At 43.4% G+C, this 24,957-nt stretch overlaps 2 protein-coding genes across 5 annotated transcripts in view; one reads left to right on the forward strand and one right to left on the reverse strand.

The window, feature by feature from the left end:
• The window catches only part of CEPT1 (choline/ethanolamine phosphotransferase 1), a 46,757-nt gene extending 45,727 nt beyond the window's left edge, over positions 1–1,030 (reverse strand). The window contains exon 1 of one of the 3 annotated variants that reach the window (XM_084611291.1): positions 888–1,030. The gene's annotated coding sequence lies outside the window, so the exon portion shown is untranslated. Of the gene's footprint in view, positions 1–714; positions 760–816; positions 836–887 lie in introns of those variants that run through there. The other 2 variants (XM_084611294.1, XM_084611293.1) reach the window with 2 other exon arrangements.
• On the forward strand, positions 17–24,613 carry DRAM2 (DNA damage regulated autophagy modulator 2). Of its 2 annotated transcripts, none has more exons than XM_084611297.1 (8): positions 17–157; positions 8,630–8,892; positions 11,168–11,235; positions 12,212–12,351; positions 16,063–16,225; positions 19,269–19,351; positions 23,428–23,520; positions 24,232–24,613. In XM_084611297.1, the coding sequence occupies exons 2-8, from the start codon at positions 8,762–8,764 to the stop codon at positions 24,337–24,339; spliced, it is 786 nt and encodes a 261-aa protein (XP_084467423.1). In that variant the 5' UTR covers positions 17–157; positions 8,630–8,761; the 3' UTR covers positions 24,340–24,613. The 2 variants fall into 2 exon arrangements, with proteins under 2 accessions (XP_084467423.1, XP_084467424.1); XM_084611298.1 differs by lacking the exon at positions 17–157 and adding an exon at positions 8,246–8,442.
• The last annotated feature ends 344 nt before the right edge of the window (positions 24,614–24,957 follow it).

Genomic DNA, 24,957 nt, shown 5'->3' on the forward strand with positions numbered 1-24,957 from the left:
GGAGGGGTGACTCGGGAGCGCGCGCTGGGAGGTGGGTGTGGGAGCCCGGCTCGGGAGCGCGCGGGGCTGGGCGTGTGGCGCGCGCGGCCCGGGCTCACTGCCGTGCGCGCGCTGCCGGGTGCGGAGAGGCCATGGGGGTGAGGCAGGAGAGCCCGAGGTGAGGCACGCGCGGGGCGGGGGGGGGGGGGGAGAGCGCGCGCTCCCCTCGGGGTCTGACAGGCACCGAGCCGGGTCCGAGTCCGCCCTGCCCCCCTCATCCCTACACTGCCCCGCCCCCATCCCCCACCCCCCCCGACACTGCCCCGATCTCCCCTCTCCGCACTGCCCCGCCCCACCCCCCACCCCCCGACACTGCCCCGCCCCCACCCCCCACCCCCCGACACTGCCCAGATCCCCCTCTCCGCACTGCCCCGCCCGCACCCCCCACCCCCCGACACTGCCCAGATCCCCCTCTCCGCACTGCCCCGCCCCACCCCCCACCCCCCGACACTGCCCCGATCCCCCTCTCCGCACTGCCCCGCCCCCACCCCCCACCCCCCGACACTGCCCAGATCCCCCTCTCCGCACTGCCCCGCCCCCACCCCCCACCCCCCGACACTGCCCTGATCCCCCCGTATCCCTTCCCCCCACTTCCCGCCCCCCACCTCCCTCCAGTCCACTGCCCTCACACCTCCCCTGCCCGCCTCCAGCCCCCCACCCCCTCCCGCCACTGACCTGCCCCACTAACTCTTCCCTTTACACCTCCCATTGTCCTGATCCAGCCCCCCACGCCCCTTCCTGCCCTGTCCCACTGACTCTCTTCCTGCCTCCTGTTACCCTTCCCCGCTGATTCTCTCCGTCCTGGTGTTATCCCGCCCCTTCCAGAGCCCCTCACCCTTCCTGCTTACTTTACTGGTGCTTTTTCCTTTGGGATCGCCTTTCTAAAGCTTCACCACTGTCCAGCCCCTTTTAAAATCTTCCCTTCAGCCTGGCTCAGGTCAGACTTTGTGGTGTGTATCTCCAGGCTTACTCCGTGTTTCTCTGGGCTTTCCGCCCCGCCTCCTCCTTTTTAGTCACCTTAGCTTTACCTTTAACTTTTACCCTGACGATACAATACTCAAGTGAACCCTTTTGACACATCTAATGACTCCACCCTCTCCGTTCTTTGTGCTTGTCTTAACAAAGTAATGTGTGCCTGCTTGCTTCAACACAATGTCTCAGGGATGGAAATACTTATCTCAGATAGAGCTCATTTTCGTTCATCTCCTATCCCTTCCTGAGGGGGTCATGCTGTATCTTTCATTTAACTCCTGTATTCCTGGATGTCATCCTTACCTCAGAATTTTCCTTCTTTCACAGCTGCTGTTGGGATTTCTGTTTACTCTGCAATACAGTCCATCTAAGCAACTATTACAGCCTCTCATCTTTATTATTACAAAATCCCTTTTCCATAGCCTCATAAAGTCCTAGATCTCTCTACTTAATCATGTGCAGAATGTTCCTGCACACCACACACATTGGAAGAAACAAAACCACATCACACCTGTCTTCAAAGGAGTTTTCAGGTTTTTAAGCTCTTCATTGACTTTCTCCAGCCTATTGATTCCCCCCACCTCATCTCTGCCCCCTTCACCCCACTGTTTTACCCCTGCAGTTGTGGGAGTTCTCTCCTCTCCAGTTCTGCCTTTTTTCAGATTTCATTTAAAAGCATCTTTACTAGTCCTTGCCTAGTCCTGATAATTACCTATAATTACACTTGATAAATAATGCAAGAGGGAGAGAGAAATTAAGTGCTTTAATATATTCTATCCAACAGAAGGCTAAAAAAAACTCCTTAAGAAAATGGAAATAAAGAGCCAGAGACTGAGATAAGTATTTTTAAATAGTTAAATACATCAGGAATAAAGACGCCTACATTTGTGACTATCTAGACCAGTTGGCAATATAGTGCCCATCTTTAAAAAAGGGAAGAAGGAGAATCCTGGGAACTACAGGCCAGTCAGCCTCACCTCAGTCTCTGGAAAAATCATGGATCAGGTCCTCAAGGAATCAATTTTGAAGCACTTTGAGGAGAGGAAAGTGATCAGGAACAGTTAACATGGATTCACCAAGGGCAAGTCATGCCTGACTAATCTAATTGCCTTCTATGACGAGATAACTGGCTCTGTGGATGAGGGGAAAGCAGTGGACATGTTCCTTGACTTTAGCAAAGCTTTTGACACGGTCTCCCACAGTATTCTTGCCAGCAAGTTAAAGAAGTATGGGCTGGATGAATGGACTATAAGGTGGGTAGAAAGCTGGCTAGATTGTCGGGCTCAACGAGTAGTGATCAATGGCTCCATGTCTAGTTGGCAGCTGGGATCAAGTGGAGTGCCCCAAGGGTCGGTCCTGGGGCCGGTTTTGTTCAATATCTTCATAAATGATCTAGAGGATGGTGTGGATTGCACCCTCAGCAAGTTTGCGGATGACACTAAACTGGGAGGAGAGGTAGATACGCTGGAGGATAGGGATAGGATACAGAGGGACCTAGACAAATGAGAGAATTGGGCCAAAAGAAATCTGATGAGGTTCAGCAAGGACTAGGGCAGAGTCCTGCACTTAGGACTGAAGAATCCCATGCACCGCTACAGACTAGGGACCGAATGGCTAGGCAGCAGTTCTGCAGAGGAGGACCTAGGGGTTACAGTGGACGAGAAGCTGGTATGAGTCAACAGTGTGCCCTTGTTGCCAAGAAGGCCAATGGCATTTTGGGCTGTATAAGTAGGGGCATTGCCAGCAGATCGAGGGACGTGATTGTTCCCCTCTATTCGACATTGGTGAGGCCTCATCTGGAGTACTGTGTCCAGTTTTGGCCCCCACACTACAAGAAGGATGTGGAAAAATTGGAAAATGTCCAGTGGAGGGCAACAAAAATGGATAGGGGACTGGAACACATGAGTTATGAGGAGAGGCTGAGGGAACTGGGATTGTTTAGTCTGCGGAAGAGAAGAATGAGGGGGGATTTGATAGCTGCTTTCAACTACCTGAAAGAGGGTTCCAAAGAGGGTGGATCTCGACTGTTCTCAGTGGTAGCAGTTGACAGAACAAGGAGTAATGGTCTCAAGTTGCAGTTGGGGAGGCTTAAGTTGGATATTAGGAAAAACTTTTTCACTAGGAGAGTGGTGAAACACTGGAATGTGTTACCTAGGGAGGTGGTGGAATCTCCTTCCTTAGAAGTTTTTAAGGTCAGGCTTGACAAAGCCCTGGCTGGGATGATTTAGTTGGGGCTTAGGGCTTTGAGCAGGGGGTTGGACTAGGTGACCTCCTGAGGTACCTTCCAACCCTGATAGTCTATGATTCTATGATTATGACGTAGCAAGGGTGTTAAAGTATTTGTTTACATAATTCTTTACATAGAAGGTAATAGGACATCTTCATAGAGTAAATTGTTAATAATCATTTATACAATACCATAAATGTACACCGCACTTTACAGATAAAGTGAAGACACACTTCCTTCTCTGTTTACACTGTGCAGGGCCTACCTATACACGAGCATCTGCCCATGTAGCTCCAATTGCACAATACGGTCCTTAATTAGACAATTTAAAAAAAAAGAGGCAGGACACAGGGCAGCTGTCTAGGTGAGGGGCCATGGGAGAGTAGAAGAATTTTTAGAAGTGAGTTTTAAAGAGAAATTTGAAAGAGTTGAGAAGGGGTGCTTGGTGGACAAAATATGCAAGGCTTTTCTAAGCACAGGAAGTTGCTACTGTGAATTAATTTTGTACACAGAATCCTGGCTTTGGATGTTCACAAAAGCACAATTATATGGACTGTCACCTGTATGCTTTCATGTACATCCTTGCCATTCTTCAGACAGTCTGACCTTGTGCTACGTCTTAATATTACAGTGACCTTATGCATAGATTAAATAAATACATTAGTCAAACTGATATTGCACAGTTAAGCATGCAAAGTCAGGAAATTCCAAAGTTGAAGCTGTGAGTATTGCATTGTGATATAGTTGATTACATCATCATGTTTCTCAAATACTACAGTACATCATATCATCTTTTCTATGCCTTTAGCTAGATCTACAGAATTTTGTATGTTTGTCACTTCTTGTATATGTCTGCTGATTTAGTTGCTTTAATAGTCCAGTATACAATAACTAACTTTTTTATGGTTTCAGAGTTAGTTACAGCCGTGTTAGTCTGTATCCGTAAAAAGAAAAGGAGGACTTGTGGCACCTTAGAGACTAACAAATTTATTAGAGCATGAGCTTTTGTGAGCTACAGCTCACTTCATCACTTCATCTCTTTGGACCCTTACATCTACTAGGCTTAACCAGTTTCTGTGTTCTTTGTTTCTCAAATGTAAGACTGGCCTTGTGGTTAAAGCACAAGACCATGATTTTGTAGAACTGGGCTCTAGTCTTAGCTTCCTGGTTGGAGCCAGTAGCAAACGACATGAAGTGATGAAGTGAGCTGTAGCTTGCGAAAGCTTATACTCTAATAAATTGGTTAGTCTCTAAGGTGCCACACGTCCTCCTGTTCTTTTTAACTTTTTTATGACAAATTCTCTGCTCGCTAAAGTTGGTAACTAAATTAAAGTAGGTTTCAGAGTAGCAGCCGTGTTAGTCTGTATTCGCAAAAAGAACAGGAGGACGTGTGGCACCTTAGAGACTAACCAATTTATTTGAGCATCAGCTTTCGTGAGCTACAGGTGCATCCGATGAAGCGAGCTGTAGCTCACGAAAGCTCATGCTCTAATAAATTGGTTAGTCTCTAAGGTGCCACAAGTCCTCCTGTTCTTTTTGTAAATTAAAGTACCTTACATTTAACAGGATTCTTTTCCTTTGGAGACAGTTACATTTCTGAACAGGAGTTCAGTATTGTATCTCACAAGCTGTTTCTCAGACAGAGTTGTATAGTCTTATTTCCGACTTATCTTTTATGTGGATTTGTACATTAGTATTTTTGCTATGCTCAAACTATCTTAATAAAGCTCAAATTTTACTTATGACGTTCTTCAATTTCTCATAAGAACCTGCGTGTAGAGTTTGTGCTTATTTGCCACTGGTGTGAAAGTTATGACTATATTTCTAACCACGCAGGTACGACACTTAAACATACTGAGTTGTGACTTTTAAGCCAAAGACTTTTAAAAATAGTGAATCCTGGGTTCTTTTTATGTATGGTATTTGAGTCTTCAAAGCTCTTGTTTTCAAGTTTGTTTTTCACAAAGGCAGAAAATTACTTTAATTTTAAAAAATGAAAGCTGAGATTCTAGTATAGTGACATGGCTTTTGGGGGAGGGGCTTTAAGAAAATCCTCAGTAAAATCAGAACAGTTGGCAGCGTTGAATTAGTGGTGAAATTGTATAGCTTGTGTGATGCAGGAGGTCAGACTGGATGATTAATGGTCACTTCTGGCCTTAAAATCTATAAGCCTAAACCCCTTATTCGACATCTTACTGTCCTGTTATATTGACACTTTTCTTTATGTGTTCTGATAACACTTCCAATTAGGTCTGTCAAAGGTTTAAAATAATTAATCGGGAGATTAAAAAATAATCACAATTAATCACAGTTTTAATCGCACTGTTAATAATCGAATACCATTTATTTAAATATTTTTGGATGTTTTCTGCATTTTCAAATATATTGATTTCAGTTACAAATCAGAATACAAAGTAAAGCTCACTTGATATTTTTTAGTACAAATATTCGCACTGTAAAAAGATAAACAAAAGAAATAGTATTTTTCAGTTCACCTCTTACAAGTACTGTGGTGCAATCTCTTAATCGTGAAAGTTGAACTTACAAATGTAGAATTGTTTTTACCTGTTTTGGGATTTTTTAGCCTAACCTAACTGTCCAGAGGACATGTTTCCATGCTGATGACAGGTTCTGCTCAATAATCATCCAAAGCAGTGCAGACCAACGCACGTTCATTTTCATCATCTGAGGCAGATGCCACTAACAGAAGGTTGATTTTCTTTTTTGGTGGTTCGGGTTCTGTAGTTTCTGCATCGGAGTGTTGCTCTTTTAAGACTCTGACAGCAATCCTATAATGGAAGTTCATGAAAGTGCTAGTGTTATTTTATTAATAGCTTGAAAATGAAATATTAAATGCCAGAAAGTTAGTACATGGGCACTTCAGATTCCCACCCTACCTTAATTCTGCCTCTGCATCCCCATCCACCTTCCACTTCCATGCTAGAGACTGTCATGCATCATAGCAAAATACATCTGCCTTTTTGTTGTATTTGTTTTGTTTTTGTTGTATGATGTAACCCACACCCGCTCTTCAGGTTTTAGCAAGTACAAAGTAGGTTTCTGTCTCATGTCAAGAGAGTTCCAGAGCCTGATTAATGGCAGCTGGTTATGCTTAGAATCTACACCCCATACTTGAAGACGTCCCCAAATTTATCAGCAAGTGGTGGACAGAGGATTGGTGCTGGTGTAGCATGTAAGACCCAGACTGAGGGGGCAAAGGAGCAAGAGTACTTAAATTAGTGACCAACCTCAGGGAAGTAGCTGAGGGAGGGATACCTGGCAGCCATGTGCTGTCAAGCATGGCCTCCACACAAATCCTACACCCGTCCATGGGGAAAGGTCAGAATAAAGACATCACTGAGGGAAATGGGATACTCTGGGATTTCAGGGCAGTATGCAAAGAGTGGGTAAGATGAAGGTATATGTCTGGCCTGTCTCATAGGGGTTGGATCAATTCATATCAGAAGGGTAATCTGGATAGAATAAATTCTCCAGCCCTCTGGAACATGGAGGAGGTTGTCAGCTCTGGACTATATTTTTTCTTCTCTTCATATCCTTCTTCTGTTCCTGCTCTTTCTCCTGCCTTTATGCTTGCCCTTTGGACTCTTTGCCTGCCACCCCCTGTTCTCCTTCCTCCTACTACTCCACTTCCTGTCAGTCTATTATCTGTCAGAGTTCACAGCTGAGGCAGGAGCAGATGCAGGCTGGAATTGGGGTGGGCTAGCTGGGAAACAGGTACAGACTAGAGCAGGAGCCGCAGTAAGGGCAGTGTTCCCAGACAAGTAGTGACATTGAGCAGACTAGAGAGGCTGCTTCCCAGGAGCCTATGTACCTTCCTTGAGATCACCTGGTGGGATCTCGCCTGTGGGTTGGCTGAACGCTGTAGGTAACTGATGACTCATTACACTCAAGCAGGCTCAGAGATAACACAGGGATGAGACCTCCCACTTTATCTCCCAATTCCTCACTCTGACACCCATCTCTCCCTCTCTGACTCGCCTTCTGCTCTTTTCTTGGAATCTAGTTTCTTCTCTCACTTCCCCATCCACTGGCTAGAGAGGAGGACCCTCCTCATCACTTTCAGATTCTCTCTTCCCGTACCTCCCCTTCCTATCTGTCTAGTCTCTCTCTCCCCCTCCATGGGATCCTCCATCACTCTGGCTCCCTCAGTCTCTGTTCCTGTACTTTGATGACTGGCTCTCTCTATTCCTGTCCCTGCAACTGACCACCCTCATTCTGGTTAGTTTGAATGTTGTATTTCCAGTCCAGCTGTGGACTAACTCTGCACTGCCTTATTCATCATCTGGCCCTGCTCTTTTCTGAGGGTTCTGTCTTTGACCTCTCTCTGATCACCACTCTCTCTACATTGCTCACTTCTCCTCGTCTTCTTTGTCCTATCCCTTGCTCTGTTCACAGTCTCCAATCTTTCATCTCTTTGGACCCTTACATCCACTAAGCTTAACCAGTTTCTGTGACCTTTGTTTCTCAAATGTAAGACTGGCCTTGTGGTTAAAGCACAAGACCGTGATTTTGTAGAACTGGGCTCTATTCTTAGTTTCCAGGTTGGAGCCAGTAGCAAACTATTTCCCCCCCAGCGGCAAGGAAGGAGTTACGGTTCCTTCCCTGTGCTCTTGTGGGGGTGACACAGCTACACATTGTGCCTGTACATCTTGCTCTGTATGAAGGGTAACCTCGCTCTGAGGCTCCGATGTTCAAAACCGGATAGGTGTATAAACGCAGCATGAGGTACTTAACTAACTCAGTGTGTAAGTGGAACTTCCTCTCCAGCTGGATTAGGTGGTGGTTGTCTCTGAGGGTCCTGGATGGCAGCAGCCAGTTCTTGCCAAAAGAAATCTATGCACATATTTACTGATTTAAGTGTGAGATTGTAAAGTGTCTGGAGAGCTTCAGATAGAAGGTGCTCAAAAAGTGCAAGAGTTACTAATATTTCTGTATCGTCAGGTCACTTTGTAAATATGCCCAATTTGTTGTTAATGGCAGTTGTAGAACCTTTCGTTTCCTCTGTTGGTAAAACTGTCACTGAGGCATATTCTGTACTCACTGCACTCACTATCCTCCCTGATCCCTGGAGCTTAACCTTGAAGAGGTTTTATGCACAAAAAGAGTCGAAGAATCACAACATAGTGGCTCTCCTGACACAGCTGTGGAAGCAGACACATGTGGAAGCAGACAAAATGACATCAGTGAGTTTCTTCTCTAGTTTTCTTCTGTGAGTTGCAGAATGAAAGTTTCCAAAAGAAGTTTCTGCTTTTCACTTTAAAGTTACTTCTGGGTTGTAAGGGCAGTGACTTCCTGTAAGCGTCGTGTTGTGCTTTCAGTGGCACTGACTAAATCCAATTTGTCTTCTCTTACTGTGGCTGTTTATAACAGGAAGCGCATGGAGACTGCATGTTAACACAGTTGCCACTTTGGCTTCAAGAAGAGAAAACCACTGAGACAAAACCAAAGATTTTTTGCCTATTCGATTCTTCACAGCGTTTGGATTTGTGAAACAGTGCTGCAATGTGGTGGTTCCAGCAAGGCCTCTGTTTCTTGCCTTCGGCTTTGGTTGTTTGGTCAGCCGCTTCTTTCATATTTTCATACATTACCGCAATCCTTCTACGTCACATTGACCCTTTGGTGCCCTACATCAGGTCAGTAAAACTCTTAACTGTTGCACTGTTAACAATACCACAGTATTCATGCCAGAACTGGCCTTTCTTTTTTGCGCAAATGTTTCCCCTAACCTTTTAAAAATTGTAGTTTAAAATGTATAGTTTTGGGATTAGCAGTTCTAACATTAAACTAAGAAGATATTTAAAACAAAAACATCAATACTTGTCTTGGTAATTTAATTTAGTTTAATTTTTTGAACACAAACATTTACATTTTAAAGTTTTCATGGCTTATGTTAATGTCATCACAATATCACTGGGTATTTTAGTGATCGCTAGAGATGTTGGGTAATTGGAGGCACAGAGTCATAGAATAAATATCTGAATCCAGAGTTCTTGTTCTATGACGCCAGTTCTCAGCCTCTTCTGTGTTTGGACTCACCCAGACACACCCTCCTTTCTAGCCATACGGGAAGGGCCGGATGGTTACAACCTTCTCCCCTCCCTTGCAATCTTGAGATTGGGAACCCCTGTTCCTTGACAATATGGCTTTTTCATTTGAAACGTAGGCTTTTTCCTCTTTGGTTTTAACATGTTTTTTAACTTAAATCAGTTGCTGGTGCAGGGTCATAGACAACCGTGAGTAATTCTTAGTTCTGCTAACCAAGCACAGTCACAGAATTTAACATCTCTCTGGAAGTACTAAGGGTCTGCATGTGCCTCTGCTACTGTCCTCCTTCAGATGGCTGGACCTACCATCATCTTCCCTCTCTAATTTCTCCTCCATTTGGTGGAAGGACTGGCAGCCTTCACAAATTGGTCCATTGGCTATTGAGCTGCTAGAGATGAGCTGTAACTGCCCATATCAGAAAAGGTATCATGTTTTGTGCAAATTACAAAAAATTCTATCTTTCCAGCACAAAACCTAGGGACAATTAGCTTTCTGTGAGTTCCAGAATGTATATTTAGATCTAATCTCTCATATTCCTTAGTTTAGTGCCCTTCTGTGTCATGTGGTTTACTCTCACTTAGGCCAGGATTTCAGTGTTACCTTCTGATTCAGGCTTTTTTTAAAAAAAACAAAACAGAATTTTTAGCTGCTGTTTTATAACGTTGTTAGTCATATAAAATGAGATTCACCCCATGCAGAAAGCCAGCCCCAGGGCTATTTGCCACTTAATTCCTTCTTGGGTCCTCAGAATAGGGTTTAAAGGGATGTAAACAGTTCCTAGGCCTTATGCTGGGCTTTGTAAAGCCTTTGCACTGTAAAGCCTTTGCACTGGGGCTTTACAGGTTAAATTAGCAGTGAGAACTTTTCACTCATTGTTTAATCTCTTTAAAATTCTCCTTTCTAACATTTCTTCTTACTTATGTGGGTATGGCAGCTTCACCCTTAGGGTTTGAGACACCAGCCTGCCTGCGGGCTTAATGCCCAATCTTTCCCTTTGTTATGATTAATGCTGCTGCTTTTTCGATCTCCTGATAGATTTACTCAGAGTTCCACCGTGGTGCAGTGGAGATACAGAAATATCAGGCAAGATTTTCCTGAGATTTTGAGAGCCAAATTTGAGACACTTTAAAGGAGCCCTTTTTTCAGAAAGTGCTGAGCATCCACTTTAGAAAGTGAGGCCCCATTAAAGTATTTCAAGTTGGACACCCAAAAATGGAGGCTCCCAACCTATTAGTCATTTTTGAATATCTTGACCCTCATTTATAAGGGTAAAAATTTAACTCTGCAAGTCTGCCTTGTTTATAGTGAATCAGGCAGATGTTTGGTTGTGTGCAGTGAATAACATATGGGACCACATGTTGAACACTTAAAGATAAAAAATAATGAACAGCTCCCGCATTTACTGTATACAGTCCAGCCTGCACACTAAATGATGCAAGTGTCCTTTGAAAAATGAGTGATTATGTAATTAAAATCTGTATTGTAATCTATATGTCCAGTTGGAACCTTAACTTTGGCCTTTCCAGACTTCAGAGTGCATCATTTTACAGCCTTAACTGTCTTTTAACTTTTGATGTAGAATTAACATAAACAAAGAGGATAGCTATGTTGGTTTGTACATATTGTTCCTGTTCTAAAACCATTGTGCCCATAACAAAAAGGCAGTCATGTTGGCTTCTGCAGCCCTAGAAATTAGCACAGTAAATTGCTTAAATAGTGTACAACAAAATAGGTGAAACTGCTTTGAATGGTTCATGACCCTGTTTCTCCTTTCCTTTCCTCCTCTTATAAAGATGCATTTCTGTGGTGGGAATTTACAGTACATGACGGAGAACCGTATTTCTTATACTGTTTTTCTTACAGTGACACAGGGACAATACCTCCTGAAAGATGCTTATTTGGGATTATGTTAAATATTTCCACTTTCTTAGGTAAGTAGTTAAAATGACCTCTAGTACATTGTAAACACTTCTGGAATACAAATTATTAAACAGGAGCGCTAAGTTACTTATTTATAAGTAATGCCTTACTTATAGTTTCATTATTACTAAATTACCCATAATTCCCAGACAAAAGCTACATTAAGAGAGTGAGGCTGAGAGTACAGATCAGTTATTTAGGGTGAAATGCATTACAGGACTGTTGTAATTATCCCCAAACCAAGCATTTATTAGTGCAGGAAACTCTAAGGTGCCACAAGTACTCCTTTTCTTTTTATGGATACAGGCTAACACGGCTGCTACTCTGAAACCTGTCATAGCTAAGGTTAAGCTTAAAAGAAATCAAGACATGTTAAGGTATGAAAATGCACATTTATGACATGTCCATAACCTTAACTGTGCCCAGTAGTGACATCATCGGGGAAGTGGACTCTCATATGTCTTTAAAAATCAGTTTAATCTAATCTGGGATCACAAACACTACATGCCTTTATCAGAAGATATTTGCATTTCTGTCACTTCACTTCATTTCCTGGCTTGAGTTCCTCACTTTGCTCTCTTAGGGCTTGTCTTCACTAGTCGCTAAATCAGCATTGCTGTGATCGATGCAGCAGCTTCGATTTACTGGGTCTGGTGAAGACATGATAAGTCGATGGCAGAGCGCTCTCCTGTTGATTTCAGTACTCCACCTCCTCGAGAGGTGGAAGCTATATCAACAGGAGAGCATCTCCCATCAACATAGTGCAGCGTAGACACCGCTGTAAGTCGATCTAAGCTACGTCGACTTAAGTTAAATGATTTACGTAATTTAACTAGCGTAATTTAGATTGACTTCCTTCATTAGTGTAGACCACACCTTAATGTAGTTTTTAAATAATGACCTCTGTCTCTCATATCACCTTACAGTAGACAAGAATAGTTTCCTTGTTTACGTAAGCCTCACTGCGTTTGGATTGTTTGTTCACAGGTATTGCCACTGTGTATGTTCGCTATAAACAAGTGTATGCTCTGAGTCCAGGAGAACTCAAGATCGCCAGATTAAATAAGGCTGGCTTTACACTCGGAATGATAAGCTGCTTTGGACTTTGCATTATTGCCAACTTCCAGGTTTGTGTTCTGTCTGCAGTTTTCTGGATGTTATAGTGGAAGGACAATTCAGTATTTTGGACCAGATTTCAGAGGTGATGAGCCCCCACTGACTTAAGTTATAGCTCTGGGTGCGCACCACCTCTGAAAAACAGGTCCTTTATGTATGTTTTCTTTCAAAACAAGACATTTTTGGACGAATTACAAGCCCTAGTAACCTCTGTCCTTCTCCTGTCTCTCAACTGTCTATTTTTCTCTACAACATTATCTTCCTTTTCAAAGTTTCCCCTCTCTCAAACTGATAACCTTTTAAATATTCACACCACAAGCAAGAAACGCCATATGCAAAGCTTCTGGGTGTCACTGTCTGATGGCAACAGTCATGCATTTGGCAGCCATGTCATGCACGTCCGCGTCTCAGTTGGAGTCTCTTGCATCCAGCGGATCTGCCAAAAGGATGCTGGCATTTGCCTGCAGTTATGCAGCTTTTTGGCAGCTGCAATGCCTGCTGAGCAAGGATCCAGGTGCCTCCTTCCCCTGCTGGATTAGGGCCAGGAATGAGAAGCCAGGAGGTGGCGAGAGCATGTGGTGGGAGCAGAAACACAAGGTGAGGAGCTTGATACTGGCCTCAGGCTCCAGCCTCCTCTCTTCCCCCAAATCCAGTTGTACCACATGATCTATAACACATAGCCCCTGTCCACTGGGAGCCCCAGCACCCACTGTCCCCAGCCGCCCCCAGGGGCTTTAGCACTTCCTATCCTTCCACAGGCCCAGCACTTCTTGACATCCCAGCAAGCACCCATCTAGCTACTCCTTCTTCCCTGTGCCCACTCACCTACCATGGCTAGAGATGCCAGGTTTTATTCAGCTCCATGTCCTAACCGCACCAATGATCAAGGGATGATGTGTTTGACTAAGCCTAAATTTAGGGTTATTTGCAAGTTAGTTAATTAAATACTACACATAAAATGGCACATGGTACAAACCAGAACTTGGCAGCTATGCTTATTAGCGTATTTGACTACCAGTGCTGGCAAGGAGGATCCCACAGAAAAAGGAAGGAGCCAAAAAAAGAAATTCGATTCCACTAACTACAGAAGATAAATCAAGAGGGGGCAGAAAGAGGAGTAAGATCAAAGGGTGAGCAAAAGGATTCCAGAGGGGGACACCAAGCAGAGAACCCCAGATAGTGGTCGATGCAGAAACTGTTGAGGGTGTCAGTGGATGCTGCCTCGTAGAACTCTGCCCAGATGGGTACATGTGAGAGGCCAAAGGTTCGTCTGCAAGGAAAAATTGACAGGTATAGCAAGAGCAGAATAATTGAATACTTATTGTGCTATAGCTACGCAGGTCAATTTTCCTGTGCAGACGAGCCCAAAGAAAATTTCTCTGTTGATCTCTACACTGTCAATACAGAAAAACATATTTGACCACGGGATGGCAGTATAGCAGCGCACAATTTAAATTCTGATTTCTACAGTACAGGTGCAGAGTCAGCCTTGGGAATTTATTGGCGTTTGATTAAATACGTGGCCAGATTTCGTAAGGGCCTGGATGATTTCATTACCATTAATCTCATCTGCAGTTATGTCGCTGAAATAAGGGGAACCCAGTCTCAGGGTTTAGGGCATAAGATGATCTGCGGAGCGAGGAGGAATCGATCATGCACAGTCAGTCAGGTGCATTTTTTTCCCTACCTTCCTTCTCAGCACCAGGAACTGGTCACTGTCCAAAGACAAAACACTTGTCTGAGTGCCTCCACAATCTGATTTTCTATGGGAAACCCTGTGTTTCTTTGATAATAGTCGAGTCGATTCCATCTTTTACAGTTTGTTACTGTTACATTTTGAAGTATGTATTCTACTTAAGGTGTGATTCCGTTCTACCTCTAAAATAAGTAGAAGTGACCCTTTCTTATTCAAAGGAGCCACTGCTGGTTTTAATGCCAAGCTTTTATTGTTCTTAACCCCTGTTAGAATTGAAGAGCGAACATACCTAAGAGGGAGTAAGGTGAAATTTATCCGTTTACTTTATTACTGGTGGTGATGGACAAGTGACTCCAGCTGGTTTGAGTGTGCAGAACTGGCAGTCAGGAAGGACTCATACACTGAGCCAATTTCATCTAAAGTGATTGAGACACAAACAGAGAACCCCATGAGTCCATTTTTACAGAGTCACTTTTCAGAGTAGAACCAGAACCACTAGGTTTTAGCCTGTATTGTGTGATCCTGTTGTGTTCATAAACTTAGATGTTAGGATAGAAGGGGTTAATAGGCCGTCTAATCCCTGATCCCTGCCCTCATCTGCGTAATCGCAGGGCTTCCTTTATCCAGCTTCAGTGTTGTATCCCCGTTTTCTCTGAATACATCTTGTGACAGGACCTTGATGATTTCTTGTCATTAAACTACAGGCCTCCTTGGACAAGTAGCATACAGCCAGATTTTCAAGAGTGGTTACTGACTACAGGCGACTTGACAGTTGTGTGTGTCCAACTTGACACACTTTGTGCATCATTTACAAAAGTGCTGAGCACCTGCAGTGCCTAGTGGCTTGAAGTGGAGCTGCAAGTGCTGTGCGACTCCAAGTCAGGCCCCAAGCCTCTCAAGTTGGGAACCCAAAAATCAGTGGCCTTTTTGAAAAGGTCAGCTTTGAATTCTGTGCCTTGGCTTTCTCATCTGTAAAATGGAAATGTGAATACTTACCCACAAAGGACATGTAAGGGTCAGTTTTTTCATAAAAAAAAATAGTTTGATCCTCAGATGGAAGACTCTGTGTACGTGCAGGTTACTGGTACTATTCTCATCATGATATTATTCCATTGTCTGATGGGCCTATTCTCATTTTACTTGCTTCAAACCTCCTGAATAATTCCTCCACTTCCTTTTTGCTAGTACTGTTCAGTTATTTACAGACCAGTCTCATTAAGGCTGTATTTCACACAGCCATCCTAGGAGTCAGTTTGTCATCTTTTCATTATTAAATGAGAATCTGTGACTTGACACTGAGTTTTTTGTGTCCGAATGATGGGAAGTGATGACAGATGAACTAGTTTAATTGAGAACACTGAGTGTTGGAGGGTTAAGCTTAACAACAACACTATTATAAGAAGTATGTGGCCAATGAAAGCTGAGTAAAAGCTTTTATTCTTCCATGGTGATGAGCCCCCCCACCCCTAGGTAACTAAAAACAAGGGTTGTTTTAAAAAACAAAAGAAGTTCATGCTGTTATGCTCAAGTCCATGAACTGTTAACATAGCTCTAGTTATTGCACTAACTAACTAAAAGTTATCGCAACAAACTAAAAGCCCTGCTGTTCTGGCCAGTTTATTAAAATCTCTGCTCTTGAGTAAAGTGTCACAGGAACTTTAAGGACCGCAAGTGGCCAAGACCTTAGTTTTATGTTTCATCTGAAAGACTGGCCCTCCGGCAGCCAATTGCTCCATGACAACATGTACTGACAGAGAGTTGGCAGCTGCTGAATTACTGCTAACCCACGTGTGGATTTCCTTTGAAGGTCTCCCATCGAAGTACTGACTCTGTCCCAGCACTGCTTAACTTGAGAGATGTGAGGAGATCACAGTTAGAGGTGATGGCAGCTGCAGGCAAAGCTTTTACAGAAATAAATTGTCTGAGCTTTGATAGAGTGGAGCTATCAGCACTGCAATAAGCTAAATTGTGTTCTGTATATTTTATGTACATATTATATTTTATTTATATCTGTCTTTCCATCTAGAAATATACTCTGTTTTATATGCACGTAGTTGGAGCCTGTCTAACGTTTGGAATAGGAGCCATTTACATACTGGTTCAGACTATTCTTTCCTACATGATGCAGCCAAAAATTTTTTGGATCCGAGTGATCGTGTTACTCTGGTGTGGATCAAGCATAGCAAGCAGTATCCTTTGTTGTGAAATACAAGTAATACTAGTAGTACAAGCTAGATCATAAAATAGAGTAAGTTTGTGAAAAATGTGCAAAGAAACGTGTAGGGTCTTTTGTCGTCTTTCATTTAGAGTATGGAAGTGTGCTCTAGGTTAAGATACATCTTAAATCCATTTCAAAATGTAAACTAGTACAGAATGCACAAGATCACAGGACAAAAAATAGGAACTGATCACAGAACTAAAAATTAGCAGTAGCTTAGGTACAAGTAATCATGACTTGATCACTTGTTATGTGCAAATATATAATACTGGTTTGGACTCTATATACATTTGGTGTTTTTAAAAGGGCCAGTTTCACAAAGCTGAAAATAAGTATGAGCCAAACCAGTTGACAAAGGATTTAAACCAAAAAATAATGGATAATTGGGAACTATTTAAGAACATTTTACTAGATACCCAAAGAGCCACACTAAAGAAAAGGCCATACTGGTTTAAAAAAAACAAAAACCACTAGCCAATCTAGTATAGATGGGAAGTGAAAGTAGCTATTTAAAATAACTCTCATCCACCCACAAAATGGAAGAAAGGGCAAGTTGATAGCTTCTGAATTATATTAATACTATGAATTGTAGAAAATTGGTAAGGGAAGCAAAAGGAGTAATCTATGGCCAGCAGCGTTAATCACCTTATTATCCTTAAGTATAGGATTCCTTTTGTTCCTAACAATGGTATTGGTCCATTACTAGCTGGACATGGTTGACCTGTCAAAAAGAAACTGAAAAGGTAAAAGTGTTCAATAAATATTTCTGTTCTGTATTTGGGGAAAAGTCAGGTGATATAAATATATCATATGGTGATGAAATACTCTCCATTCCAATTGTGATTAAGGAGGATGTTAGAGAGCAACTACTAAAGCTAGACATTTTAAAAATTATCTGGTGTGGTTAACTTGCACCCAAGAGTTTTAAAGGAGCTGAAGTTGATGTAATGTACCTTGACTTGACAGGGTAGTGCACTACATTTTGATAAGAAACTACAAGAGTCCAAAATCAACATGGCTCACATTAAACAGATTAAAAACTGGCTGGCAGGTCTCAAAATGTAATTATAAATGGGGAATCATCATTGAGCAGGTGTATATCAACTGGCGTCCTCCAGGGTTTCGTTCAGAGCCCCACACTATTTAATATTTTTAGTTAATGACTTGGAAGAACACAAAATTACTGATAAAGTTTGCAGATGAAGATTGGGGAGAGTGGTAAATAATGAAGAGGACAGGTTGCGGATATAGAGCGATCTGGACTGCTTTGTAAAGTGATTGCAAGTAGATAGCTTGTGTTAACAGAACTCCATAGAAAGTCATACATCTAGACCCCAGAAGGTGGCCATACAGCATCAGGGCCCCTACAGCATGGGAAGCAGTGACTGAAAGACACCTGGACAATCAGCTGAACATGAGTTCTTAGTGCAGTGTTGTAGCCAAAAAGGCTCATGAGATCTTTGGATGTATAAATGAGAATATTGAGTAGGGAGGTTTTATTACTTCTGTAAATGGTCTTGCAACCACTACTGCAATACTGTGTCCCCTGTTGGTGTCCACAGTTCAAGAAGGATGTTGATTAATTGGAGAGGGTTCAGAAGAGAGCGAAGAAAAAGATGAAAGGATTGCAAACAATGTTTTCAGCGCTAGGCTCAAGGAGCTCAAACTGTTTAGCTTAACAAAGGGTGACTTGATTATAGTTTAAATAATTGCATGGGGAAGAACAAACTGATAAGAGGGCTCTTCAGTCTAAGAGACAAAAATATAACAATATCCAGTGGCTGGAAATTGAAGCTGGACAAATTCAGACTAGAAGTAAGGAACAAGTTAACAACAAGGGCAGTTAGCCATTGGAACAACTTACTAAGGATTGTGCTGGATTCTTCATCACTGGAAGTTTTTAAATCAAGTTTTGATGTTTTTCTAAAAGATCTGTGCTAGTTCAAACAGCAATTAGTTCAAGAAGTCCTATAGTCTGTGTTATACATGAAGTCAGACTTGATCACAATTGTCCTTTCTGGTCTTAGAATCCATAAATCTACCCCTTCCCACTTGTGCTGTGCTGTCATCCAAACAGCAGCCATGTGATTCCCCACCACCACAACTTCCACTGATTCACTGTTCCCACCCCATTAATTATTTTTTTAAGGACTGAAGGAATTCATTGACTAAGAATCTCAGTTATCGGTGGGGAGATCAGACCCATCTCCAGAGGCAGCGCAGACCCGGAGCTTCCTGCAGCCAGAGGAGGTACCTGGAGGTGCATCTGATCTCTGCCCAAGAGCAGCCGTGCAGGGGAAGAGCAAGTCCTGTCCTTCCCCAGCTCAGTAGGGAGTCAGACTTTGGGCTTTTGTTTCCACGGCTCCCACCAGGGCTCAGGGTGCCCATTTTTCCAAGGGGCCCGCAAATTGGCTGGGGCCCCTGGGCACGGGCCCATGCATTAATCTGCCACTGGCCTGGACTAACAACTAGGAGCCCCTGGCTGAGGCATTCCCAGCGGATAGGGGAGATCACACTCACCGCCACCTCCGGGAGCTTCTTCCAGCTACCCTAAGCTCAATGGCTGCTGCCTTCAGAGCCCAGCACAGAAGTGAGGATGGCAATCCCGTGACTCCCCACACCAGCTTTGCAACTGCCCCATGACCCCCTTTTGGGTCAGGACCCCCACAGTTACACCACCATGAATTTCAGATGTAAACATCTGAAAAAGTGAAATTGACTAATTTTCAAATCCTATGGCTGTGAAATTGGCCAGAATGGACCATGAATTTGGTAGGGCCCTAGTTATGGGGTAAGAAACTACACTTTTGTTGCAAAGAGTAACTTTCTGTTTCACCTCAAGGTTACTGTTCATTATGGTAAACACGTCTTATCTTGGCATTTCAGAGCCCAAGGTCCCATCCATTTATGTAGATACCTGGCCGCAGGGTGAAACTTAGTCTAGACTTTAACTGGAACATTCTTTCCAAATTTGCCATTTAGCATCTTGCATCTTCCTTACCTTGTTTCTCTAGTGTTTGTTTCTTCGGTCCTTTTGTACAGTGGCCTGTATGGAACTGACCTAGTACAGAAGCTGCACTGGAACCCACAGGAGAAAGTAAGTCTGATTTTGAGAGCGGGGAGGAAAAGGTAGGACAATTCCATAAAGGACAGTGTGTCCATTTAGCATTGGAGAAAGTGTTCCATGTATGAAGGCTAATGCAGACTTTCTAACTGATGGGAATGCCCAGGCTGCTGGATTGCCTGGATCACAATGGTGAGGGGATGGAAGTTTGCTTATCCTTGGAGAATAAGAGGGGCCGAAGGGGAGAACACAAGAGCTGCTGCTACTTTCTTGTGTGTTTCTCACTAACTCTTAAGTTTTATTCAGAAACCATGTTAATTCATAGGTGTAAGGGGACAAAGTAAAGACTAATCATTTAACAAACTGTTTCCAAATTTCCTGTATTTGCTTTTCTGTGCTTAATTTCTCACTGTTGCATCTACAGTTTTCCTTTAAATCAAAGTGTACATCTCTCCCATGCTTTCGATGACCTTCAGTTGCAAATATAGACAAATGCATGAACAACTGAGAATTACCATAAAACATTTTCAGTAGATGGAACAAATGAACTTTTGCTGTTTGAGCAAATATGAGATGGCTTGCCCAGTTGCTACTCAGTACAAGTAAGGGTTGCAGAATCAAGCCCTAAATTAGACTAGAAACCTTGAGAAGTGTTAATGAATGAAGGACGTTGTGAGGATTACTACAGTGAAAAGAACTTAAAGAAGTTATTAGGTACAGGCTCTGTAACCATTGGTAAAAGTACAGGTTTAATGACTAGCAGCTGCTGTGCTGTACATGACCTGCTTTGTCTTCGCTCACCACAAAGTTATGATCAGAATTGTCAGCCAACAAGATTCTTTACGGTCACATTTTAACATGGTAGCATTTTGCATTGAAGATGAAGCCTGTGTGTTCATTGCTGTTTGGTGGGTTACTGAAGTAGGTATGAGAGATTAATAGGAAAAATCAGGGTGGGGGCAGGGATAGCTCAGTGGTTTGAGCATTGGCCTGCTAAACCCAAGGTTATGAGTTCAATCCTTGAGGGGGCCATTTAGGGATCTGGGGCAAACTTTGGGGATTGGTCCTGCTTTGAGCAGGGGGTTGGACTAGATGACCTCCTGAGGTCCCTTCTAACCCTGATATTCTATGATTCTATGAATGGAGAAAGAGGGAAGAGCAGGGGACAAAAGAGGGAAGAAGAGAGGAAAGTGGGCAAGTCAAAGCTACATGTGATGTAGCTATACTTTGGTAGTTGACCTTTAGAGGCCATTATGTAGTAAAGCAACAATCTAGCCCCCAATATACATTAGAAGCAATGTGTACAAGGTACATGAGTTCCAAAAAATAGTGAGTTAGGAGTTGTCATCCATCTGCACATGACGCTTTAGAAGCGTGAGCAACAAGGGTGATGTTGTGGTGGGAGTCTGCTATAGACCACCGGACCAGGGGGATGAGGTGGACGAGGCTTTCTTCCGGCAACTCGCAGAAGCTACTAGATCGCACGCCCTCGTTCTCATGGGCGACTTCAGTCATCCTGATATCTGCTGGGAGAGCAATACAGTGGTACACAGACAATCCAGGAAGATTTTGGAAACTGTAGGGGACAATTTCTTGGTGCAAGTGCTGGAGGAACCAACTAGGGGCGGAGCTGTTCTTGACCTGCTACTCACAAACCGGGAAGAATTATTAGGGGAAGCAAAAGTGGATGGGAACCTGGGAGGCAGTGACCATGAGATGGTTGAGTTCAGGATCCTGACACAAGTAAGAAAGAAAAGCAGCAGAATACGGACCCTGGACTTCAGAAAAGCAGACTTTGACTCCCTCAGGGAACTGATGGGCAAGATCCCCTGGGAGAATAACATGAGGGGGAAAGGAGTCCAGGAGAGCTGGCTGTATTTTAAAGAATCCTTATTGAGGTTACAGGGAGAAACCATCCCGATGTGTAGAAAGAATAGTAAATATGGCTAAGCGACCAGCTTGGCTTAACAGTGAAATCCTTGCTGATCTTAAACACAAAAAAGAGGCTTACAAGAAGTGGAAGATTGGACAAATGACCAGGGATGAGTATATAAATATTGCTCGGGCATGTAGGAATGAAATCAGGAAGGCTAAATCACACCTGGAGTTGCAGCTAGCGAGGGATGTTAAGAGTAACAAGAAGGGTTTCTTCAGGTATGTTGGCAATAAGAAGAAAGCCAAGGAAAGTGTGGGCCCCTTACTGAATGAGGGAGGCAACCTAGTGACAGAGGATGTGGAAAAAGCTAATGTACTCAATGCTTTTTTTGCCTCTGTCTTCACGAACAAGGTCAGCTCCCAGACTACTGCACTGGGCAGCACAGCACGGGGAGGAGGTGGCCAGCCCTCTGTGAAGGAAGAAGTGATTCGGGACTATTTAGAAAAACTGGACATGCACAAGTCCATGGGGCCGGATGCATTGCATCCGAGAGTGCTAAAGGAATTGGCGGATGTGATTGCAGAGCCATTGGCCATTATCTTTGAAAAATCATGGCGATCCAGGGAAGTCCCGGAAGACTGGAAAAAGGCTAGTGTAGTGCCCATCTTTAAAAAAGGGAAGGAGGAGGATCCTGGGAACTACAGGCCGGTCAGCTTCACCTCAGTCCCCGGAAAAATCATGGAGCATGTCCTCAAGGAATCAATTCTGAAGCACTTAGACAAGAGGAAAGTGATCAGGAACAGTCAGCATGGATTCACCAAGGCAAAGTCATGCCTGACTAATCTAATTGCCTTCTATGATTAGATAACTGGTTCTGTGGATGAAGGGAAAGCAGTGGACATGTTATTCCTCGACTTTAGCAAAGCTTTTGACACGGTCTCCCACAGTATTCTTGTCAGCAAGTTAAAGAAGTATGGGCTGGATGGATGCACTACAAGGTGGGTAGAAAGTTGGCTAGATTGTCGGGATCAATGAGTAGTGATCAATGGCTCCATGTCTAGTTGGCAGCCGGTATCAAGTGGAGTGCCCCAAGGGTCAGTCCTGGGGCCGGTTTTGTTCAATATCTTCATTAATGATCTGGAGGATGGTGTGGATTGCACCCTCAGCAAGTTTGCAGATGACACTAAACTGGGAGGAGAGGTAGATACGCTGGAGGGTAGGGATAGGATACAGAGGGCCCTAGAAAAATTGGAGGATTGGGCCAAAAGAAATCTGATGAGGTTCAACAAGGACAAGTGCAGAGTCTTGCACTTAGGACGGAAAAATCCAATGCACCGCTACAGACTAGGGACCGAATGGCTAGGCAGCAGTTCTGCAGAGGAGGACCTAGGGGTGACAGTGGACGAGAAGCTGGATATGAGTCAACAGTGTGCCCTTGTTGCCAAGAAGGCCAATGGCATTTTGGGCTGTATACGTAGGGGCATTGCCAGCAGATCGAGGGACGTGATCATTCCCCTCTATTCGACACTGGTGAGGCCTCATCTGGAGTACTGCGTCCAGTTTTGGGCCCCACACTACAAGAAGGATGTGCAAAAATTGGAGAGGGTCCAGTGAAGAGCAACAAAAATTATTAGAGATCTGGAACACGTGACTTATGAGGAGAGGCTGAGGGAACTGAGATTGTTTAGTCTACGGAAGCGAAGAATGAGGGGGGATTTGATAGCTGCTTTTAACTACCTGAAAGATGGATCCAAAGAGGATGGATCTTGACTATTCTCAGTGATAGCAGATGACAGGACAAGGAATAATGGTCTCAAGTTGCAGTTGGGAAGATTTAGGTTGGATATTAGGAAAAACTTTTTCACTAGGAGGGTGGTGAAACACCAGAATGCGTTACCTAGGGAGGTGGTGGAATCCCCTTCCTTAGAAGTTTTTAAGGTCAGGCTTGACAAAGCCCTGGCTGGGATGACTTAGTTGGGATTGGTCCTGCTCTGGGCAGGGGGTTGGACTAGATGGCCTCCTGAGGTCCCTTCCAACTCTGTTTTTCTATGATTCTATGATCTCTGCACCCCTCGGGGGAAAGAATACTTCACCCTTTCCTCCCAGACACCAGGTAAATTCAGCTTATTTCATTCTATTATGAAAGAGTTTGAAAGGCAGAAATATAAGCCTTCTACTACTAGAGACTGAAAAAGCAGTCTCACTACATAGATGTATTTTCTCTTCAATACAGGGCTACATAGTTCACATCATCAGCACAATCTCAGAATGGTCTCTGGCTTTCTCCTTCCTCAGCTTTTTCCTCACCTACATCCGTGATTTTCAGGTAAGGCGCAGTTCGTGTCCAATGCTTTGTATAGCCCGAGACTCATGAAATAAAATTAACATCCTTCATCAAATATCAGAGCTGGTAAACTCAGCCCCACCAGCCTAGTTACAACAATACACCTTTCTTTTGATTGTCTTGGGATCCTACCCTGAAAGAGCAGCAAGGTAAACATGGTCCCATCTTACTCAATAGATTTTCTTTGTGCTGTATCCCTAAGGTATATCTACTGAGGGACCAGAATTAGCTTTCACTACTTTCATACCCTATATGTGCTGCAGAGCTATCATAGCTCAGGAAATAACATGGAAAATAGCACAAGAGAGGAATGTTTCAGAAAATTCTTGGTTAGTGAAAACAGGGGATTAGAATGAAAACTCTTTTGCGACCTATCTCTAGCAACCTCTGTCTGCACCTGCAGTCACCTATAGATCAGCCGATTATCTCCCTCCTGAGCTGTGAAAACTTTCACACCCTGAACAGCCGTGAGAGAAGTTTGGACAATGCCATATTATTTCCTCATGGGTCTCTCAGGGCTATTTGAGTTACTAATATTTCGCTTTCTTAGCAGGCAAGTAGTTTTTGGAGTGATATGCATTTCAGGGTGCTTGGACTTGGCTGTAGAAGCTACTCTGGGGAAAGAGCAGAGTAAGTAGTGGAGCTCTGCTAACTTATGTTATTTTTTTTCTCTCTCATTTTTTTCTATTACAGAAAATTTCCTTGCGTGCGGATGTCAGTTTAAGTGGACACAACGTTTGCAATACACCCAATAGCTTTGTGGCTGATGAACACACACTGTTGATTGGAGGACGTTTATAACGAAGTGGGAGAGAAAACACTTTCTCAGCTTTTATATCTCAGGAATTTAGAAAGTAGCAATAATACTAACAATTTATATAAGCGTTTGTATAAAAAATTCCATCCAATTGAAGAGGAGACTAAATTCAATCACTTTGACACATAAAGGGTTTTGCTGTTAACCCACATAGCAATGCAAAGGTGATTAATAATCAGTATTATCAATAACCTGTAATACATTTCTGCACTTATACATTTTATAGAATGAAGAATAAAATGGACATTGGAAAGTTGTGAGTGTCTCTGCTGATTCGGTCCATGCGTTCTGCACGCACAGCAAGGCCTTGGACAAGATTCCAAGCTGTTTCCACTCCGGGCCTGATACAACTCCCATGAAAGTCAGTTGCAATGAATGGGAAGATGTATTGAATGAGGATTAGCTACATAGATGGGCATAGGTGGAGAGGAGTTATACCTTATCATTTTGACAAATGCATATGCACAAGGGGCCAAATTAAAGGTTGTACAGCCTTAATTCTGGCATTTCATACCTTTTGAGAGCTTGACTTTGCAACCTTAATATTCTTACATAGTTTTGTAGGTAGTTTCCCAGATTTTAAAAAAGCAAATGGGGTGGGG

Source organism: Lepidochelys olivacea (genome assembly GCF_965140295.1).
Source record: "Lepidochelys olivacea isolate rLepOli2 genome assembly, chromosome: 21".
In the NCBI taxonomy this organism is placed as follows: Eukaryota; Metazoa; Chordata; order Testudines; family Cheloniidae; genus Lepidochelys; species Lepidochelys olivacea.

Excerpts from the sequence above, each read along its gene's own strand:
- DRAM2 (XM_084611297.1), top strand. The coding sequence starts at position 8,762 with ATGTGGTGGTTCCAGCAAGGCCTCTGTTTCTTGCCTTCGGCTTTGGTT. Across the intron at positions 8,893-11,167 it reads CCTTTGGTGCCCTACATCAG|TGACACAGGGACAATACCTC; the intron begins GTCAGTAAAACT and ends TTTTTCTTACAG. Across the intron at positions 19,352-23,427 it reads ACTGGAACCCACAGGAGAAA|GGCTACATAGTTCACATCAT; the intron begins GTAAGTCTGATT and ends TCTTCAATACAG.